General features: G+C 42.1%; 1 protein-coding gene across 13 annotated transcripts in view; it reads right to left on the reverse strand.

Annotated features, from left to right (window-relative positions):
* Window positions 1-762: 762 nt before the first annotated feature.
* The window catches only part of LOC112641985 (uncharacterized), a 71,828-nt gene continuing 54,359 nt past the window's right edge, over window positions 763-18,231 (reverse strand). For 12 of the 13 annotated variants that reach the window (XR_007404558.1, XR_007404557.1, XR_007404555.1 and 9 more), the window contains 3 exons: window positions 7,050-7,162; window positions 5,784-5,855; window positions 763-3,156 (listed from right to left, as the gene is read on the reverse strand). Coding sequence is in view for 3 of the 13 variants with exons in the window: in XM_049098811.1 (XP_048954768.1) it covers window positions 2,987-3,156; window positions 5,784-5,855; window positions 7,050-7,092 (285 nt within the window). In the remaining 10 variants the exon portion in view is untranslated. Of the gene's footprint in view, window positions 3,157-5,783; window positions 5,856-7,049; window positions 7,163-12,553; window positions 13,189-18,231 lie in introns of those variants that run through there. The other variant, XM_049098812.1, reaches the window with a different exon arrangement.

Genomic DNA, 18,231 nt, shown 5'->3' on the forward strand with positions numbered 1-18,231 from the left:
TTAATAAAAGCACCCAAAACTTAAATACCCCCTTTTAAAACATTCCTCATCTACTTGGATCCTCCCACTCAGTTCTGTTTTCCAGTCTGAGGGATGAGCTTAGCTCATCGCTGACACAAAGTGAGATGATGATTGACACCTTTGAGCACCAGTGATGATTGAGGCTTTGTTGGCACAGATGATCAGGTCCACTGTGTATCTGTTGAATACTTTATTAAAGAATCTTTCTTTATAGTCTCACTCCCTGAACCACATACACACATATACAAAGGGAAGTGTTTTTGCAGAAGTCTGCATATTATACTTTTCCAATACAATGATAGATGAATCAGATAGTAAAAGATGGACAACAGAAGTTAGTGTACATATAGTAGGAGATTGGACATTGTCTAATAGTTCCTGTCAGTCATTGTTTTAAATAAAGCACTAAGAGTATCCTGGGAATTTTCAACACTCTCCCAAAGGGCACTAAATGAGTTGTTTGCAATATAAAATCATCTACTCCTAGTGGGCTGTATGAGACCTCTGTATATCCATGGCTTAGTTTTCCCAAAGGAACAGCAGTATGAGTTAAGTAGGTAAGAAAAGACCATTGTGTTTGGAGTTGACCTCTACCTTCACTAATTTGCATATCCTTCTTCTCAAAGTTGCTATGAGACCAGTTCAAGATGGCAATGTAGGAAGATTCTGATCTCACCTCCTTGCATGGACACATAGAATCAATAGGTACAGATGGAACCACTTCCTCTGGAAAAATAAAAACAAAAACAAAAAGTGCCTGAACAACTCCTACATGTGGGGCAAACAAGAAAAAAACCACAGTGAAGTAGTAAGGGAGGCTGAGATACAATAAACTCCACCCCCAGCGCAGTGACCCACAATCAGGAGGGAATTCACAAACCTAAGCTTCTCCCTGAAGAGCAAAGGGTTCGAGCCCCACATCTGGCCCCCCAACTTTTAAAACCTCCATCTGAGAGATAAGTCTCCAAAACACCTAGCATTGAAAGTCAAAGTTACTGTTAGTGTGCTGCTTTTGAAACCATAAAGTACTGTGTAGTACCATGCATAAACTCTGTGCAGATGAGGGTGTTTCCATATTGGATCTTTCACTGGAAATATTAATAAACCCTAAAACAATCATTTCAAACAGAGTTATAGTAAAAGCACTATAGAAGTTCCATGAGATTTGGATTTTTTTTTTTTTTTTTGCAGTTGTTATCTGACAGTAATTGTTTTGTTTTGTTTCTGTTCTGTCAAAGCAGGAGAATGGGTACAAAAGGCTATTTGCTGAGTAGAAAACTATGTTTAACTTTACATCAAGGGCCTCTTTTCTAGGCCCTTCTCCATTTAAGCCACATGTGGTGTTTTGTAGCCTGGCTGTTTTTTGTTGGTAAACAATAGGTTTCAGAGCCCTGGACTATCCAGGGCATATTAGCAGTCGCAACTCTGAGAAGCTTAGTTAGAAGAGCAGCTCTGGCAATACCCTCGCGGGCAGCAATGCCTGTTGCTTTGGCATTCAGTGACACAGAGGACTTGGTAAGCAGAAAGCTGAAGAAGTTAGAGAAGAAGGCAGGCTCCTCTCCTCTGCTGGCCCCGTGCCCAGGGCAGCAGGCTATTGTCTGAATGATATCACTAAAAAGGGGCAGGATAACCCCACCTGTCTCTAAATATATCATTCATTGGCTTGTCTCTTGTAACTCATTTCTCAAATGAGATAATGACATAATGCACACAATATCCATGACATAATTTATATGAAATCCTTAAGCACAGTGTCTGGCACATAGTGAGATGTCAATAAATTCTCTGAGAAAAGTTGTGATGAGTTGTCCATGAGATAAGACATTCAAGTTACTTTAGACAAGAAGGAAAACTGAACCATGAACAGTCATTAATACTCAGTTCCACACTGGCTCTTTAGAGGAGTGCCTACCAACAATGGTAGGACCCCCAGAAGAGGGGCACAGAGGACGTGGGTGAGGCACTTTGATTTGAAAACTGCAGAGGGTGATAAAGGATGTAGGGTCAATAGGGCGTTATGATGGGACAAGATGAGGGTACCAGGGTTCTACAGGGAAAATACAGGTGGAAGAGGGGGAAAAATGGAGGAGAAGGATTCAAACTATGTAAAGTAACAGGAAGAATCCCCTCAAGAACCCAATTGATGTGGTCCTCATCCAAGCTAAACCTCTGGCTAGCTCTGTGACTTTCACAGATGGCCCAGCATCTCTGGTGTTGCAGGAGGTGATGCAGTGGGATTAGATCTGTCCTTAGAGCCCTTCCAAGAGCACCAAAAGTAAAGTATTTCTACCTTTCCTTACATCAGACTCTGTATGGAATAAGTTCATAAACCAGAGGGAAACTTTTTTTTTATTTTTTTAAATTTATGATAGTCACAGAAAGAGAGAGAGAGAGGCAGAGACAGGCAGAGGGAGAAGCAGGCTCCATGCACCGGGAGCCCGACGTGGGATTCGATCCTGGGTCTCCAGGATCGCGCCCTGGGCCAAAGGCAGGCGCCAAACCACTGCGCCAGCCAGGGATCCCACCAGAGGGAAACTTTGAAGAGTTCTATAAATGTACAAGCTGTCAAAGCTATATAAGGTGACTTACAAATGAGTACAGATTTTAAAAAGTCTGTGCTTTGTAAAACTATGTGCAGTGTCTATTGTCTCCAGGCTCTAGAAAATCTTACTCATATCTTGCATTCCTTTGCAATTTAAAACCAGTAAAGATACCTTGAAAACGCACTTTTAAAATCAATGTTTCAACTGGTAGAGAGAGGAGGCATGTCAGAACCTTTACAAGCATTCAGAGTTTGAAAATAGATATGCTCTAACATTGTTCAGTTTATTGTTATTTGTGATATATAATGTATTTTGAAATTTTGAAGCATATTGAAGAAGGGCATGGAACATTATATTTATCAAGATAAGGAAGTAAGTTACCAAAAAGAAAGAAAAGAACAGGATGTTTAAGATGCAAATGTTTAGGTCTTCCTCTTCTTTTTCTTCTCCTTCTTCTTCTCCTTCTCCTTCTTCTCCTTCTTCTCCTTCTTCTCCTTCTTCTCCTTCTTCTCCTCCTTCTCCTTCTCCTTCTCCTTCTCCTTCTCCTTCTCCTTCTCCTTCTCCTTCTTCTTTTTCTTCTTCTTCTTCTTTCCTAAGGAAATTAAAAGCTTTCTGTCAACCTTCCTGCTTTAGTAAAATAATAAGCTTAAAGTTTTGGAGCATCCCTACAAAAGGGAAGTAAAGGGGTGTTTGAAAATTCTCCCCCCCCCCAAAAAAAAAAGAAAAGAAAGTTCTCCCAAGTTCAGCCCAATGATTTATAAATATAGATAGAAGTAGAGAATGATTGTCGGACCCCCACTAGGTTTCTAAGCCAGTTCCAGAAAACCGGGATGGGGGAAAGGGGCAGATGATGAAAAACTTGGATATAAATGAATATCCTCACAATTCTCCTGAGCTTCAGAAAGTATATAGTTAACATTTCCCTCCTCAGCCTCCATCAACTTATGTGAAAGGGAGCTTTGGCATACTGTGTCATTTATAGTAGCATTCCTTCAGTCTTCACAGACCAAGAGGACACCACTGCACTTCCATTCCTAAGGTATGTGCTTTGAGCTGCTTTGCCAGCTGGGGTGATGAATGATGATTGCCACTATCATTTTGGGACCAAAATTCTCTGGCCCCAAAGCAAACACAGTTGACCAGGAGTGCAAATGCACAGGCAGCTGTCAGAGGTCAGAAGTACTCTCTGTGGTCTTGGCTCAGAGTAAGGCTCGCCTAGCCTCGTGGGGATGCATCCAACCAATATGGCAGTGGGCAATTCTTCCAATTGTTCTTCTTAAAATACCCCTTTGATCATTTCGTTGCACTAGTTAAAAATCTTCTGTGGTCACTGGATGAAAGATCAAGGTTTTTAAAAAGTAAAATATAATCCTATATGCTGCAGCAAATAATTACAAAATGAAATTTTGAAAAATACTATTTATAGTAACATCAAAAACCATCTAATACTTGGGAATGTACATCTAAAAAAGATACTCAAGACCTGAAAATTGTAAATTATTGCTGAGAGAAATTAAAGAGAACTTAAGCAGCATGATGTATGGATGGATTAGAAGATTCTAAATTGTTAAGATGTCAGATCCCTACAGATTGATCTGCAGACTTGTATTAGTGTTGGTTCTCCAGGGACACAGAACCAATTATATATATGTTATATTAGACATATAGTTTAGAGTATGGATTATATGCATTTGTCAGAATGCATGGAATTGTAGACTTAAAATCTGGGCATTCTACTATATGTAAATTGTGCCTTCTGCTAAAAATATAATCTTTAACATCTCAGGCAGACCTGAGCTCACATCTTGAATTTGTCACTAATTAACTTTGTGATCATGGACAAAGTATTCTTTTCCTCATCTGTAAAATGGAAATAATTCCAATTTCCCAGGGCAGCCAAGTATACAAATGAGATTATGTTTATAAAAAGATTAGCAGTGTGGGCACCCCTGAGACTCTCTTCTTATCTAACTCTGGGATTCCTTTTAACCAACGTCCCTTTGTCCAGTGAAAAATCTCACACTTCTAGTAAGATAGCTCCTCCCATTTCAAATCAAACTTTAGAAACATAAAGCTTCTTTGACATGTTGGGGAAAACACGAGATTTCAAGTCAGCCTGGGCTTTGAGTGGGGCTAGGTTTGTGTCCCAGGTCTACCTCTTCCCAGCTGGATGACTCAACTCTGGGCATGCACTCCATCTAGACTCTGTTCCCTAAGAGAACATCTCCCACTATGGTGGGCTGTGAACATTACGTGAGATGATGTATGTAAAGCACTTAAGCATTCTGTAAATGAAACTTACTATTACCATAACACAGGTGGATTTGGGCAAATCACTTAACTTCATTAGAGCTTAGTGGGCTCGCTTTTAAAACAAAGTTATTAATAACAGAACTGTCTACCTCATAAGGTTAGTGTCAGGCCCATTGAGATAACAGATGTGAAAGACATTTTTATTTTGAAAGACATGTTCTGTATTATAAAGAGCTATTCAATGGTAAGCTATTGTTAACATTCTCAATGATACACTGAGCTGAAAGTTTCTTTTAAAAAGACTCCAAAAAAATAAAAAATAAAATAAAATAAAATAAAAATAAAAAGACTCCAAAGAAAAGTGAAAAAAGAGGGAATACAGCCATGGTGTTGCCACTGCCTTTCTGTGACATTTATAAGCAAACTGGAAATCATCCAACTCCATGAGTTAATTTGATTTTGCTTTGAATTACAGAACTGTGGTTGGTGCATTCTGGTTTTCCTGTCTCTTCCTCAGCCCTGACTTGATATGCTGAGTCTGTTGAAGAGACACCAGACTTGGAACGGACTAGACCTCTCTATCCATACTCTGCAACAGGGTCTCTGCTAGCTTTCTTTGGACCTGGCCCTGGAAGGCTCCATTTCCTTACAAGAGTTTCAAATCCTCCCATGGGAGAAACAGTGGCTCTCATGAAATAAGGCCGGAGTGTGAGCATTGTTCTGCTGGAGGTGAGAAATGGTCCCAAAAGAGCAGACATGGGCACCTTTGCCCTGGGAATTGTCATGCTACTGATTGCCTGAGAAAGAAGCAATTGTCTGCCATGGGAAAGACTCTTCCTTGGCAGGTCTGCTCTCCAATGGAAACATGTCTTGGGAGGTGGGAGGCAGTGCTTGATCTGTGTTACGTTCCTAAGAGCCCCAGGAACGAGGCTCACTGATTTATCCAGTCACTGCCAAAATCTGTACCTGTTGGTTCCAGAACAACAGGCCAGTCCTTGAGTCTCTCAGGTTCCAGGTTGAGTGGTGGTAATACTTGCCCTTTGGATTATAAAGTATAAATGTAAGAGAAAAAAAAAGTGAAATGCTTAAAATAATGCCTGACTAAGATGACCATATAATTTATCATCTTCCATAATTTATTAGGACACTTTGGAGAGTGAGAGGATACAACACAGGCTGAGTGTTGGAACAGCATGTATAACCAGGACTGTCACAAGCAAACTAGTTTGGATAGTGCAGTAAGAGCATAATATTAGCCAGTATTGGTCCGGGGGTTGGGTAATGCAGACACCAGTGGCTGGGACTGGTTGTTGTTGGTGTATATGCCTATGACTAGTCCCCAGAATCACTCAGTGCTGCCTGATGTGTAGGTGCAGGTGTGTCTCTCCATGGACCTTCCCAGCTCCACAGGGTCAGTAGGCAGAACAGCAGTTCCCAAGTGTGGGTTCCTTCTGGTGTTATAGGGGAATCATTCTGCAGCATCTGAACTCTGTCCCAGGTGCCCCTGAAAACTGGTGTTAAGAAAGTCTCGTGCTAGAAGGTCCTCTTCTTCACCGATATTCCACAAGGACTGGCCAGAGAAAATCTCTTATTAGGCCCAGCCTATTTGTTAACCAATTGGGATAAAGGTGAAAAATAAATGCACTGTGATCCAGATAAGGAATCTTCCCCTACTCAGTACATCCCACCAACCTAAGAGCTTGATGTGGGGAGTAGGTAAGAAGTCCATTTTTTATGTTTCCCAAACCATCTCCCATCATGGCCTCCAATGGACTTTAGAACATTTGGTGTGGACAGTCCTCTTCTACTGCCATCCCTGCATGCCACATTCATTCACTTGCTCATTGGTTTATTCAGCCAAATTCTGTTCTAAATACTGGGGGTATAGTAGTGAAGAAGTTGCAAAAGTCTGTGCTTGATTAAATTCTGAAGATTGCTGTTCAGTGAGGTAGATAATAGTTACAAGTGCGTTGCCTGGATGGTGCAGTCAGTTAAGTGTCTGACTCTTGGTTTCAGCTCGGGTTGTGATCTCAGGGTCCTAAGATCAAGCCCTGTGTTGGTGGGGCTCTGTGCTTAGCACAGAGTTTGCTTCAGACTCTCTCTCCTTCTCCCTCTGCCCCTTCCCCACCTCTAAAATAAGTAAATAAATCTTTAAAAAATAGTTACAGGAGACTATTTAAATTTAAAGTAATAACAATTAAATAAAATTTAAAGTTTAATTTTCTAACTCACCATAGCCACAGTTCAAGTGCTTACTAATCATATGTGGCTTCATGGCTTCTGTATTGGACAGCTCAGAAGTAGAACATTTCTATCATTACAGAAACATCTTGGGCCGCACTGTTCTAAAAGGAGAAGAGTAGAAATGTAATAAACAAATAAACAGACAAATATATTATAAATCAGTAGTGATAAAAGTGCTTTGGAGAAATATGAAGTAAAACAAGGTGCCTAGAGAGTGTGCTGGAGTGAGGGAGATGGGGATAGGATGGTGGTGGACATCTTACTTATAATTAGAGCTGATATTTCTGTTAAAATATTAAAATATTTTCTCACAAGTTGTTAAACAAGTATGGCCTGGAGCCCCTCTATGATTGCCTTGTTCAGGTTGGCTGTCCTGGCCTCTCTTTTGGAAAGTTCCCCACAATCCAGCAGTTAAAAGATAAATTCCTAGCTCAGCACAGGGCAATCAGGACCTTTGATCCTGCTCTCTTCTGATTCCTTGACTGTTCTGATTTGTCAGTCCTCATGTCCTAATGTTTAAAAATATTTTGAGTATCACCCTTGCTGAAGAGTCTTTGGCATGGAGCATGGTTGGTATAGTCCAGGAAAAGCAAGGAGATCATGGTGAATGAGGCTTCCAAAAAGTGGTAGAAGATAAAGTTAGAGAAATAAGGAAGTTGTGGATCATGGAGGGCTTTGTGGGTCATTTGTATCACTTTATTATTGTCACAAAACTATTGCATAAAAAAACAACCACAAACCCAGTAGCTTAAATTAATAATCTTCTTTTACTGCTCCTCAGTCTATGGTTCAGCTGGGCTCTGATGATCTTGGTCAGGCTGGACTTATCTCAGCTGGATTTGTTCATTGAGGATAGGTGGTAGTTTGGTTTAAGGCTGGCTATTTTAGAATGGCGTCATTCCCATGTCTGACTGTTGACTGGCTGCCAGCTGGGGCAAGGAGGTGACTAGACCACATGTCTCTCATCATCCTGCAGACTAGCCTGGACTTGTTTACATGGATATAACATGGTTCCAAGAAAGGCCCAGGCTCAGAGTGGCACACAATCCTTTATACTGCATTTGGCCAAAGCAAATCATAGGGCCAGCCTAGATTCAAAGTGTGGGCAAAAGACTTCACCTTTTGCGGGGAGGAGTAGTATGGTTACTTTGCAAAATAGGCAGATGTAGGGAGGAGTGGAGAACTGCAGCCATTTATGTGATCAATTACTTCGTCATTGTAGAGACTCTGACTTATACTTGAGTCAAGATATGTCATTAAGGTTTGTCAGTAAGGGGAAAAGATATGTCACATGATTCGACTTACGTTTTAAAGTGATCCCTCTAGAAGCTGTGTTGAGAATAGACAGTAAGGAGAAAGGAAGGGGGACCAGGTAGGTAGTGTTGCAATGAACTAGGAGAGAGATGGGAAATGAAACAGTGGTGCAGTTGTAAGAAGTGGGAGATACTGGATTAGACTCATGTCAAGCTAATGCATTAGATGTGAATCAGAGAAAGAAGGGTGTCAAGGATGGTTCCAAGGCTGTTGGCCTGAGCAGCTGGAAAAGTGGAGTTGCCATCAGCTGAAGTGGAGGAAGCTACAGGCAAAGCAGGTTTGTGAAGAAAGATGATGAGTTTCTCTTGGACTATGGAGCTCGATGTATCTACTATAAACTAGCTTGGATTTGTGATGGAGAGATAAATGGGGACATTGTTGGCATGAGATTGGATGAGATCACCAAGAAAGTGAGTGTAGTGGGGAAAAAAAGACAAAGTGTTGAGCCCTGGAGAGGAAAACTTCAGAGCGCCTAAAAAGGAACAACCAATGAGGTACAGGGAAAACCAGGAGAGAAGGGGTTTTTGAAGCCATGTGTGGAAAGCACATCAAGTAGGAGGAAGCAGATCAGCTGGATAACCACAACATCCAGCTTCCATCTGAGAAGTTCCTGGATGATGGAGAGCATTGAAGTGTTTCTCTGGAACAGAGTCTTATGTATATTAATAGAAAAATATGTGGTCTTATTCTTTGCCCAGGGGTGTGGCTGAAAAATAAGGAGGTGGCACTGTTGCAGAGGAAGGGCCCACTTAGCTCCTGTTGCTAGAATTCTCCAAGAGGTTGCTTCTGGTTCCGGACCAGAACACCAGCCCTGTGGCTGTGCAGAGGCACATATCCCTCCACAGAAAGCCAAGGAAACAGAAGCACTACTGCTGCCTGGAATGATGTAGACACTAAGATATGCTGGGTGAATGAATGAATGAATGAATGAGAGAATGAATGGATAAGTGAAGAATAACTGGTCATAAACTTCAGTTAGTGAACTAGAAAAAAAAAGCTAACAGGGAGATTCTGGGGCCTGAGAAACGTTTCTATTTACATTCTTCTCCACCTCAGAGACCCAGCTAGAGACCACCCAGAGACCCATTCCCTTCCTCGCTCTTCCTGAGAGGTGGATGGATGTTGCACATGGAGGAACACAGTATAGTTTTAAAGCCTAGTTCTACGAGGTATTAGCTGAATTAATATCTGAGTTTTATAAAATTATCATGAAGATTTTTTTTTAATGAGGCTTATGAAGACACCTCGTAAACTGTACGGTGCCATGCAAAGGTAAGGAGTTGTATTTTCCAGAGAAGTAGCTGGAGGGGAGTGTCAGAGGGGAAGAGAGAGAGTTAAAAGCCTCACACTGAGGGAAATGTGGGGAGATGTGAGCACAGACCTAGGAGAAAGGTGCCAGAGCAAAGAGGGGAGCTGAGTGAAAGATGGCGGCCAGAAGTTGTTCCCAGGAGAATGTCATTACTCCCCAGTGCTTTATAAACTTTCTGCTTCTGTGACATTCTTAGTATGAGTGGATTTTATTTTCCCCCAAGGAAATCAGCAGCTTTGAGGTAGATGATGTAGGATAGGGGAGGCCACAGTCTGAGGAGTGAAGACACAAGAAGTTCGATGAAATGAGGTTGGGAGATGCAAACAGGGCGGCAAGGGGCTTTCAGTGGTTACTCACTGTGGACTAGAACTCAGACCAAAGAGGAGTTCAGTTTCTGAGGGGGAGGCAAGGCTAGAGTGACATCTATGTCACACACCTGAATACAGTGTGAGGTGGATTATTTGGTGTATATAATAGATTCTGTAGCAATTCAAATGAGGCTGAAGTAGTCTAGAAGGGATTTATTGAAAAAACATTCTCCCATTTTTGCCCTCTTTCCCATCTTCCTCACCTATTACTATCTTTTGTTTTCCTTTTATTGTGTCTCCCTCTTTTCCCTTTTCTCTGCCAATGCTTGGGGGTAGGTTTGAGTCTGAACAGCTGTCTCACCACACCCTCATTGGCTCCCTCTCCCCTTGGGTCACTACCAGCTTTCACGTTGCTGGGAGAGAGCCCTCTATGGTACAAGGCTGTCTTCACTGACTTGTGCAAGACCCCTTCCCTGCCTCACTCCAGTGCCATACCATTCACCCTATTAGACAAAAAGGAAAAAATACAGGTGCCATGAGAATAACCCAGAACAACATACAGTTTCCAACATAAACTCTGCCACTCAGGCCTTCCACCCTGCAGAGCATCCAATAAATTTGCTGAGCCATTCAAGCCCAAGGAAAAGCAACCCACTGTGAAAGAACAAAGGCGGCCTTAACCCAGGCCTGTACCAGCCAGTCAGGAGAGGCAGGCGACAACACCTCCAGGCAAGCATGGTCCTTGGAGAGCCGCCAAGTGGGCTGTCCTAAGCATGACAAGGCAAGGGAGGGGTACAATAAGCCCCAGTCAATGAGAAACAGATCTGCCCTAAAAATAATAATGAATGAAAAGGCACAGTTACAAAGTCTTGCCCCTGAGCTGGTCTGGCACACAAGCAGACCTAATGATATATTCAGAAGGAAAATCTATGGTCAGGATTTAGAATCCTTTGGGCCAACTAGTCATTAGCAAACAGGTCCAAAGACCTTCCGTTGGTTTTACCAGCAGGCATTCCAAGAAAGAACTCTTGACCCCAGCAGCTGTCCTCTTCCAGTAGACTCAGCACTTGTCAATGCTGAATGACTGAAGTAGCCTATTTGGAAGCAGAGGGGTGAACTAGATGAACCTGTAAGGTCACATCATTCCCTATCAAACGGGCAGTGTTAATGAGACTGGTACTTATGATTGAGAAAGAATCATAAGGGAATGAAAGCACAGATAAGAAGAAGGGATATATGCACCCCTATGTTCATTGCATTATTATTTACAATAGCCAAACATAGAAGCAACTAAAGTGTCCATCAACACATGAATGGCTAAAGAAGATGTGGTATATATAATGGAGTATTACTCAGCCATGCAAAAGTGAGATCTTGTCATTTGCAACAACATGGAAGGACCTAGAAGGTATTATGCTGAGTGAAATAAGTCAGACAGAAAAAGATAAATACCTGTGATTTCACTTATATGTGGAACCTAAAAAACAAAACAAATGAACAACAACAACAACAACAAAAAAAAAACAAAACTAGACTCACAGATACAAAGAACAGACTGGTGGAGAGGAGGGGGATGGAGGAGTAGGTAAAATGGGTGAAGGGTAGCAAGATGTACAAACTTCCAGTTATAAAATAAATAAGTCACAGGGAAGTAATATACAGCATAGGGAATATAAACAATAATATTGTATTAACTTTGTAAGGTGAAAGCTGGTAATTAGACTCAGTATGTTGATCATTTTGCAATGTTTATAAATATTGAGTCACCACATTGTGTACCTGAAACTAATATGATATTGTACATCAGTTATACTTCAATTTTAAAAATCAGAAAAAGGGAGTAAGAGGAGGAGGCTCCTTCTCAGTCCTCAAATATTTGTTGAGCTCTCCTTGAGAGCTGAGAACAGTGGGGGAAGGCTACAAAAATAGTATACACCATCCTACCCTCAAGATGCTTATTAGATTATATATATTTAGAAGTGTTTTTGAAAATAAGTTTAAGGGAATGAATATTATTATTATTGTTACCAACAATGTCTGGAGATCATCTAGTTCTTGGGCAAACAAAGATTGGTTGGTAGCTGCCTGGAGGTCTGTGTTGAAAAAGTTTGTGACGGTTTATGTGGGTTCAGGCTCAGCAAACGTGAGTTCCCTGATACATCGTGTTGTTTATAATAGACAGAAAGGAATTCTGTGTGTTCAGTGACCCGAGTTCCAAGAAGAGAATATAGCAAAGTTGAACAGAAGCAGTACTAGACTGTCACAGCGCCTCATCCTGCCCTGGGAAACTGAACATATGAGCACAGTGCAGAAGGAGCAGGGGTCCCTTGGTGCCCAGGTTCTCAGTTGTGGGGAGGCAGAGAAAGGAAGGGGGAAGCTGGGTAGTCCATGAGATTTCACAGAGCAGCACCATACAAAGACACATTTGGTTTTCAAGGAAACAACAGCTATGGCTTAACCCCCTTCTTTTCTCTTTCTGTGAGCAGGTAAAAGTCAAGGAGAAGGTTGCCAGGGAAGTAGCAGAACTTTCTCATAGATCCACCCTGGGTTGAGAATATTACTGATTTTTTAAGAAGTATCATAGGCCAGGTGTGCCTGAGTGGCTCAGTAGGTTGAACAAGCTGCCTCTTGATTTTGGCTCAGGTCATGATCTCAGGGTCCTAGGATCAAGCCCTGCGATGGGCTCCACACTCAGTGAGGTCTGCTTGAGAGTCTTCCTCTGCCTCTCCCCCTCCATTATGTGCACACATGCACTCCCTCTCTCTTTCTCTCTCTAAAATAAATAAAGAGAAAAAAAAGAAGTGTCATACGCCACAACTTATGATGATGAGATGAGAGTTAGGGCATACATTTTATTCTGCGTGATAATGTGGTTACTATGTGTCACTCTTTATGAAATTGAGGAGTCCATGGAGATGGTGTTGTCATCTCTGCACTTCCTGGCCCCTAACCAAGCTATATAAATAGTAGGCACTTGGTGAATACTTACTGATTGGATAAACGAATAATTTAATTTCTTTTTGGGGGAATCTGGAGATTTAGAAGTCAGTCTTCTAGCCAGAAGAGAGAAAAAGTGCACTTGTGGTGTTCAGTATTATTTAAGCATGGGCGGGAGGCGGGGGGGGGGGGGGTTCTTGGAACTGTCCACTCAGCCATTCTGGTCGGGAAGAAAATAATAATAATAGGTAACATTTGTTGAAGCATAACTATGTGCTTTCTGAGAATGAATAAGTCATTCTCATAGATTAAATATTCTAACAAACAACTCTACAAATCTCAGTAGGTCCAGCCATAACCCAACATGCAGATTGGCCAGAGCAGAGGGAGGAATGCTAGTTCTGCCCAGTCATTCAGGGATCTAGGCTCCCTCTGTACAACTGCACTCCCTGAGCCCTACCCCACCGGACCCCCTATCCCCACCTAGCAGAGGAGGAAAGAGATGGTATATAGGACTCCATGGAGGTTTCAGGTGTAAGGATTAGACTATGGAGCATATACAACTTACACCTACACACACTCCACTGGCCAGAACTTGGTCACACAGCTTCACTTAGATGCAAAGAGGCTAGGAAATGTAGTCTACTAGGGACCCAGGAAGAAGAGAAAACAGTTCTGTGTCTAGCAAGTATCTACACAATGCATCATCTCATTTAACTCTTAAGGCAACCCTATAGAGCAAATACTATTTTTATTCCAGTTTTACAGATGCTCAGACTGAGAGATAAAAGTACTGCCCATGAGCAGCCCAGGTGCCTCAGCGGTTTAGCGCCACCTTCCGCCCGGGGCGTGATCCTGGAGACCCGGGATCGAGTCCCACGTCAGGCTCCCTGCATGGAACCTGCTTCTCCCTCTGCCTGTGTCTCTGCTTCTCTATTTGTATCTCTCATGAATAAATAAATAAAATCTTAAAAAAAAAAAAAGTACTGCCCACGTAATAAATGATAGAGCGGAGTTTAGGTCTGAGGCTGGACTCTAAAACATGTGTTCTAGCCCCACTACACTATGCTTTCTCATAATTGAGGTTCAATCATGTTGTCATATGCTCCCTCTTCTCCTGCCACATAGATCCTCATGATGCTGATTTTGGCTCTTCTGGATCTAAACTGCTGGTGATATGCAGCCATTTGGCACCAAAACATGCATTATCTTATCTATTTCCCATCTCACTCCCATGTGGTAGGTATTATTATTAGCTGTACTTTACCAGGGAGGACACTGAGATTAGATGCATTATATAACTTGGCCATGAACATACAGCTAATGAGAGGCACATTTGAACACCATATCTTGTTCTTTGGCCTGGAACTTACCATGAAATGAAATGAAATGAAATGAAATGAAATGAAATGAAATGAAATGAAATGAAATGAAATGAAATGAAATGAAATGAAATGAAAAAAAAATGACAACAAAAAAGTTGAATCTTAAAAAATGCAACAATCCACTTTGCCATGAAACATCCCAAAGTGTTTGGCACTGAGGTTATCAAGGTCCCTGGGCCTGACTTTACTTAAAAGTTACAAATATCAAGAGCATCCAGCAGTCCCCGGCCTTATGAGTTATCATTAGATTGGCACATCAAGTCTTAAAGAAGCTCTTTCAGCCAAACCATTCAGGAAATGAAGAATCAGATAAATCACAAGCTGATACAAGGCCAGGGAACCACTCCAGACTCAATGAGGGGGTGGGGGGTGGGGGGTGGGGGGTCTCTCCAGGCCAACAGCATTATTCACAGCTGGGTTACTGGGTGCTGATGTGGAAGCAGCAACCAGAGCAGGCTTCGTCTGCTGGGCTTTCTTCCTTCCTCCCCCAGCTTCACCCCTGTCCTGAGAAAGCCACCCACTCCCCAGGCTATTAGTTCATGGAGTTTGTTCCTATATCCCACCCTCTCTGGGCATGCAGACGCCATCAGATGCCATGTACTGATCCCAAAGGGGAGAAAACAGGAAATGAAGCTAATTAGAACTGTGACACTGTAAAGAAAGAATTCAGGATAATAACAATAATGCAATCTGTGGACTTGAGCAGATTGGCAGATGAAAGGAAAAAACCAACAGTGGATTATGGGTCTCTGGGGCATGTGACTTTACAGTATCTTCAATGGTGCCAGCGACAGTGGTCATAGGAGCACAGCCTAGAGTCCCCGACCCTGTGGGGTGCCAGCTGCCTGCTTTCCCTACACCAGCCTATGCTAGACTTCTTTCTCATGAGTGCAGCCTCAATCTTCCTTCCTGAAGTATCCTTCACTGCCTCATACATTCCCAGGCCGGTCTTCATGAGATCAACAGCTACTGGCAGCAATAACCCATGAAGATAGGAGTGTCCTTTCCTGTTGGAAACTTTGAGCTCCCACACCCAGTGAGGCAATTGGAGCCAGACTGGTCAAAAGACTGACCCAAGGTCATGCTGCTGGTTTGGGGGAAGCAGGATTCCCAGGACTCTAGCCTTTAGGCTTGGAGGGTCTCTGCTGGTCTACACTTGTGTGTGCAATCCCCAGGTACACAAAATGTTCATACGGTTTACTCTATTCCTCGTAAAAATGCACCAACCAAAGTGCCTCGGACAGATTCCCTGCACTGCTGCCTGAGAAGCTAGTGATGTCTCTCTGTAAGCTGAACTGTGGCTCTTTTCCCTCCCTCTCTAGCTTTCCCAGGAACCTGGGTTTCATACCTGCCACTTCTCCCCATCTGACTCGAGCTTATTTGCCACCTACCTAAGGAGTCTGTCTTCTGTCTTACTTGCCACAGCAGTGACCTCAGTTTACCCTTCTCTCTCTGCTCTCCCTCACACCCTGGCAGAAATCCAAGATCCTTGCATTCACTCTGTGGCCCTTCCCCATTTTAACATTTTTGTCTCTAATAGGGAAAGAAAATTATCCTTTAACCACACACTTAAACATTTGCAAAATAAAATTTAGTCACAGATGATTTCACCAAGTCTTGTTTATAAGCTAGCCACTGCCAACGTCTCCACCTTCCTCCCCTCCCTCTCCCTATCCCACCATGTTCTCACCATGCTCCTGCCACACTGGCCTCTGCTCAGTTCTTTTTTTTTTTTTTTTTTTTCTGCTCAGTTCTTTAGAAAACACCCAGTTCTTTCTTGCCTCGTGCTCTTTGACATGCCATTCCCTCTGACAGCACATGCTCCCCAAACCTGCTGGTGGCTAATGTCAACTTAGGCACCAAGGCTCAGCTCTGATGTTACTTCCTCCAGGAAACCATCTCCAAACCCTCTCATTAGCTTAGGTCCCTCACTAAATGCTCTTAGATAATCCTGTACTTTTATACCTTCTATCATCTGTGTGATCATACAACTTTATTTTATTTTATGTTTTATTTTATTTATTTTAGTTTAATTTAGTTTAGTTTAGTTTAGTTTAGTTTAGTTGTTTAGTTTATGTCCTCCAATAGACCATAAGTAAGCTCCATGAGCAAGTGACCAGAAAGGAATGATGCCATTTACACACACATTCTAAATACTGCTCTCAGGATATTTAGCTGATATGCCTTATCATGTAATCATTTGCATATACGTGAAAGCACATGATAGGAGTATAAATCGAATTGTGGTAGAAACCCCTAGAGTGATGGATATGTAAAAAATTGTTTATTGAATGAATGAGCAGATGGATGGATGTCGATAATGCCTTTATAAAAACTTAAGGGGTGAGAGTGAGGTGCTACTGGCTCTCGCCAACAGATATAAAACATTGCCAGTGTGGAAGTATAAAGCTATCTGTTATTTCCCTTTGTCACCTCTGTGTTTTTGTTTCTCCTTCTTTCTAGGAGCTGCTCTGTTAGCTTTCTACGCCAAAGAACAAATGATCAAAAAATACAGTGATTTAAAACAATACATGTTTATTACCACAGTTACTCGGGACCAGGAGTCCTGTACAGGCACAGTTTACTTTTATTCTCTAGCTGGAGTCTCCTAAATCCATAATTCTGGTGATGGTCAGAGCAGGGTTCTCATCAGAGGCTCAACTGGAGAAGGATTTGTTTCTAAGCCCCCAAGATCCCTCAGGTTGTAGCAGAAATTTTTTCCTTGTGACTATAGGATTTATGGCAGCTTGCTTCTTCAAAGCCAGCAATAGCATGAGAAAGAGGCTCTAGCAAGATAAGTGGTATATACTTATTTAATTACATACATGTAATCACATTTATCCCATCACCTTTGCCACATTCTGTGGGTTGGAAGCCAGTCACAGGGCCCTGCCATCACCAAGGAGGCAATTCATAAATAAAGGCAGGAACTGGGGGGTCACCCTACAGTCTGTCTAACACAGTCTGAAGTCTGGCCTCCAATGATTCCCATCCCTTCTACATTCAACATACATTGACCCTACCCTAAGATTCCCAAGAGTCTCATCCTATTACAGCATTAGCTCCACAATTTCTTTACTCAAATCAGACCCAACTGAGGATGAGGCTGCCAGGTATAGTCTGCTAAGTACAGCTCCTGCAACACATCCTTTCTATCTGTGAGACTATGAACCTAAAGAGATAAATTATCTATTTTTAAATACCCAACATATAATGGTGGGACAGGCACAACAAAACTGTATAGATATTCCAGTGCAAGGCTAAAATGAAGGACTAAAAAGGTTCACAGCAGTTTTGAAATCCAGATGGTCAAGAGCTAGATCCTTGTAATATTTCAAGGTATGGGAATAATCCTCTGTGGCTCTTGGGACTGACTTCTGAGCTCTTGAACCCATTTTCTATGCCATCCTTCCTTTTTCAGAAAAGGAAGCACATGTTTGAAGCTGAATAGTTTATCAGCCTAGCCAGTAGAATTGGAGGGATTCAGCAGCCCTTTTTCATTTTGCTCTGTCTCTGCCCCTTTCCCTTCATCCTGGTGGCATTTCTACTGAAATCATTTTCTCAAGAACTGTGGATCTCCCACGGATTTCAGTGGAGTTCACTCCAGTAGACAAAAGCCATGCCCCCAGGTCTTTTTAAGATAGTCCTTTTTCTTTAGTAGAGGTGGCGGAGGCACACCACCAGTCTCATGCTTTCCAGAAGCCCTATGGTTCAAGATCTACGAGGCGCACCCTTAATATCTTGAAGTTAAGATGACTGAATAATCTGACCTTCAGTTTTAGCAAAAGATTGTACAGTTGCATACTCAGCTTTTTCTCTATGCCACACTTTTGGCAGCCATTTCTGACTTTCAGCATCTTTTACCATCTGGAGAGACTGGAAATTTTCAAAATTGTCAAGTTCTGGCTCCATTTTGT

This window comes from Canis lupus, chromosome 21, assembly GCF_003254725.2.
Source record: "Canis lupus dingo isolate Sandy chromosome 21, ASM325472v2, whole genome shotgun sequence".
In the NCBI taxonomy this organism is placed as follows: domain Eukaryota; kingdom Metazoa; phylum Chordata; class Mammalia; order Carnivora; family Canidae; genus Canis; species Canis lupus.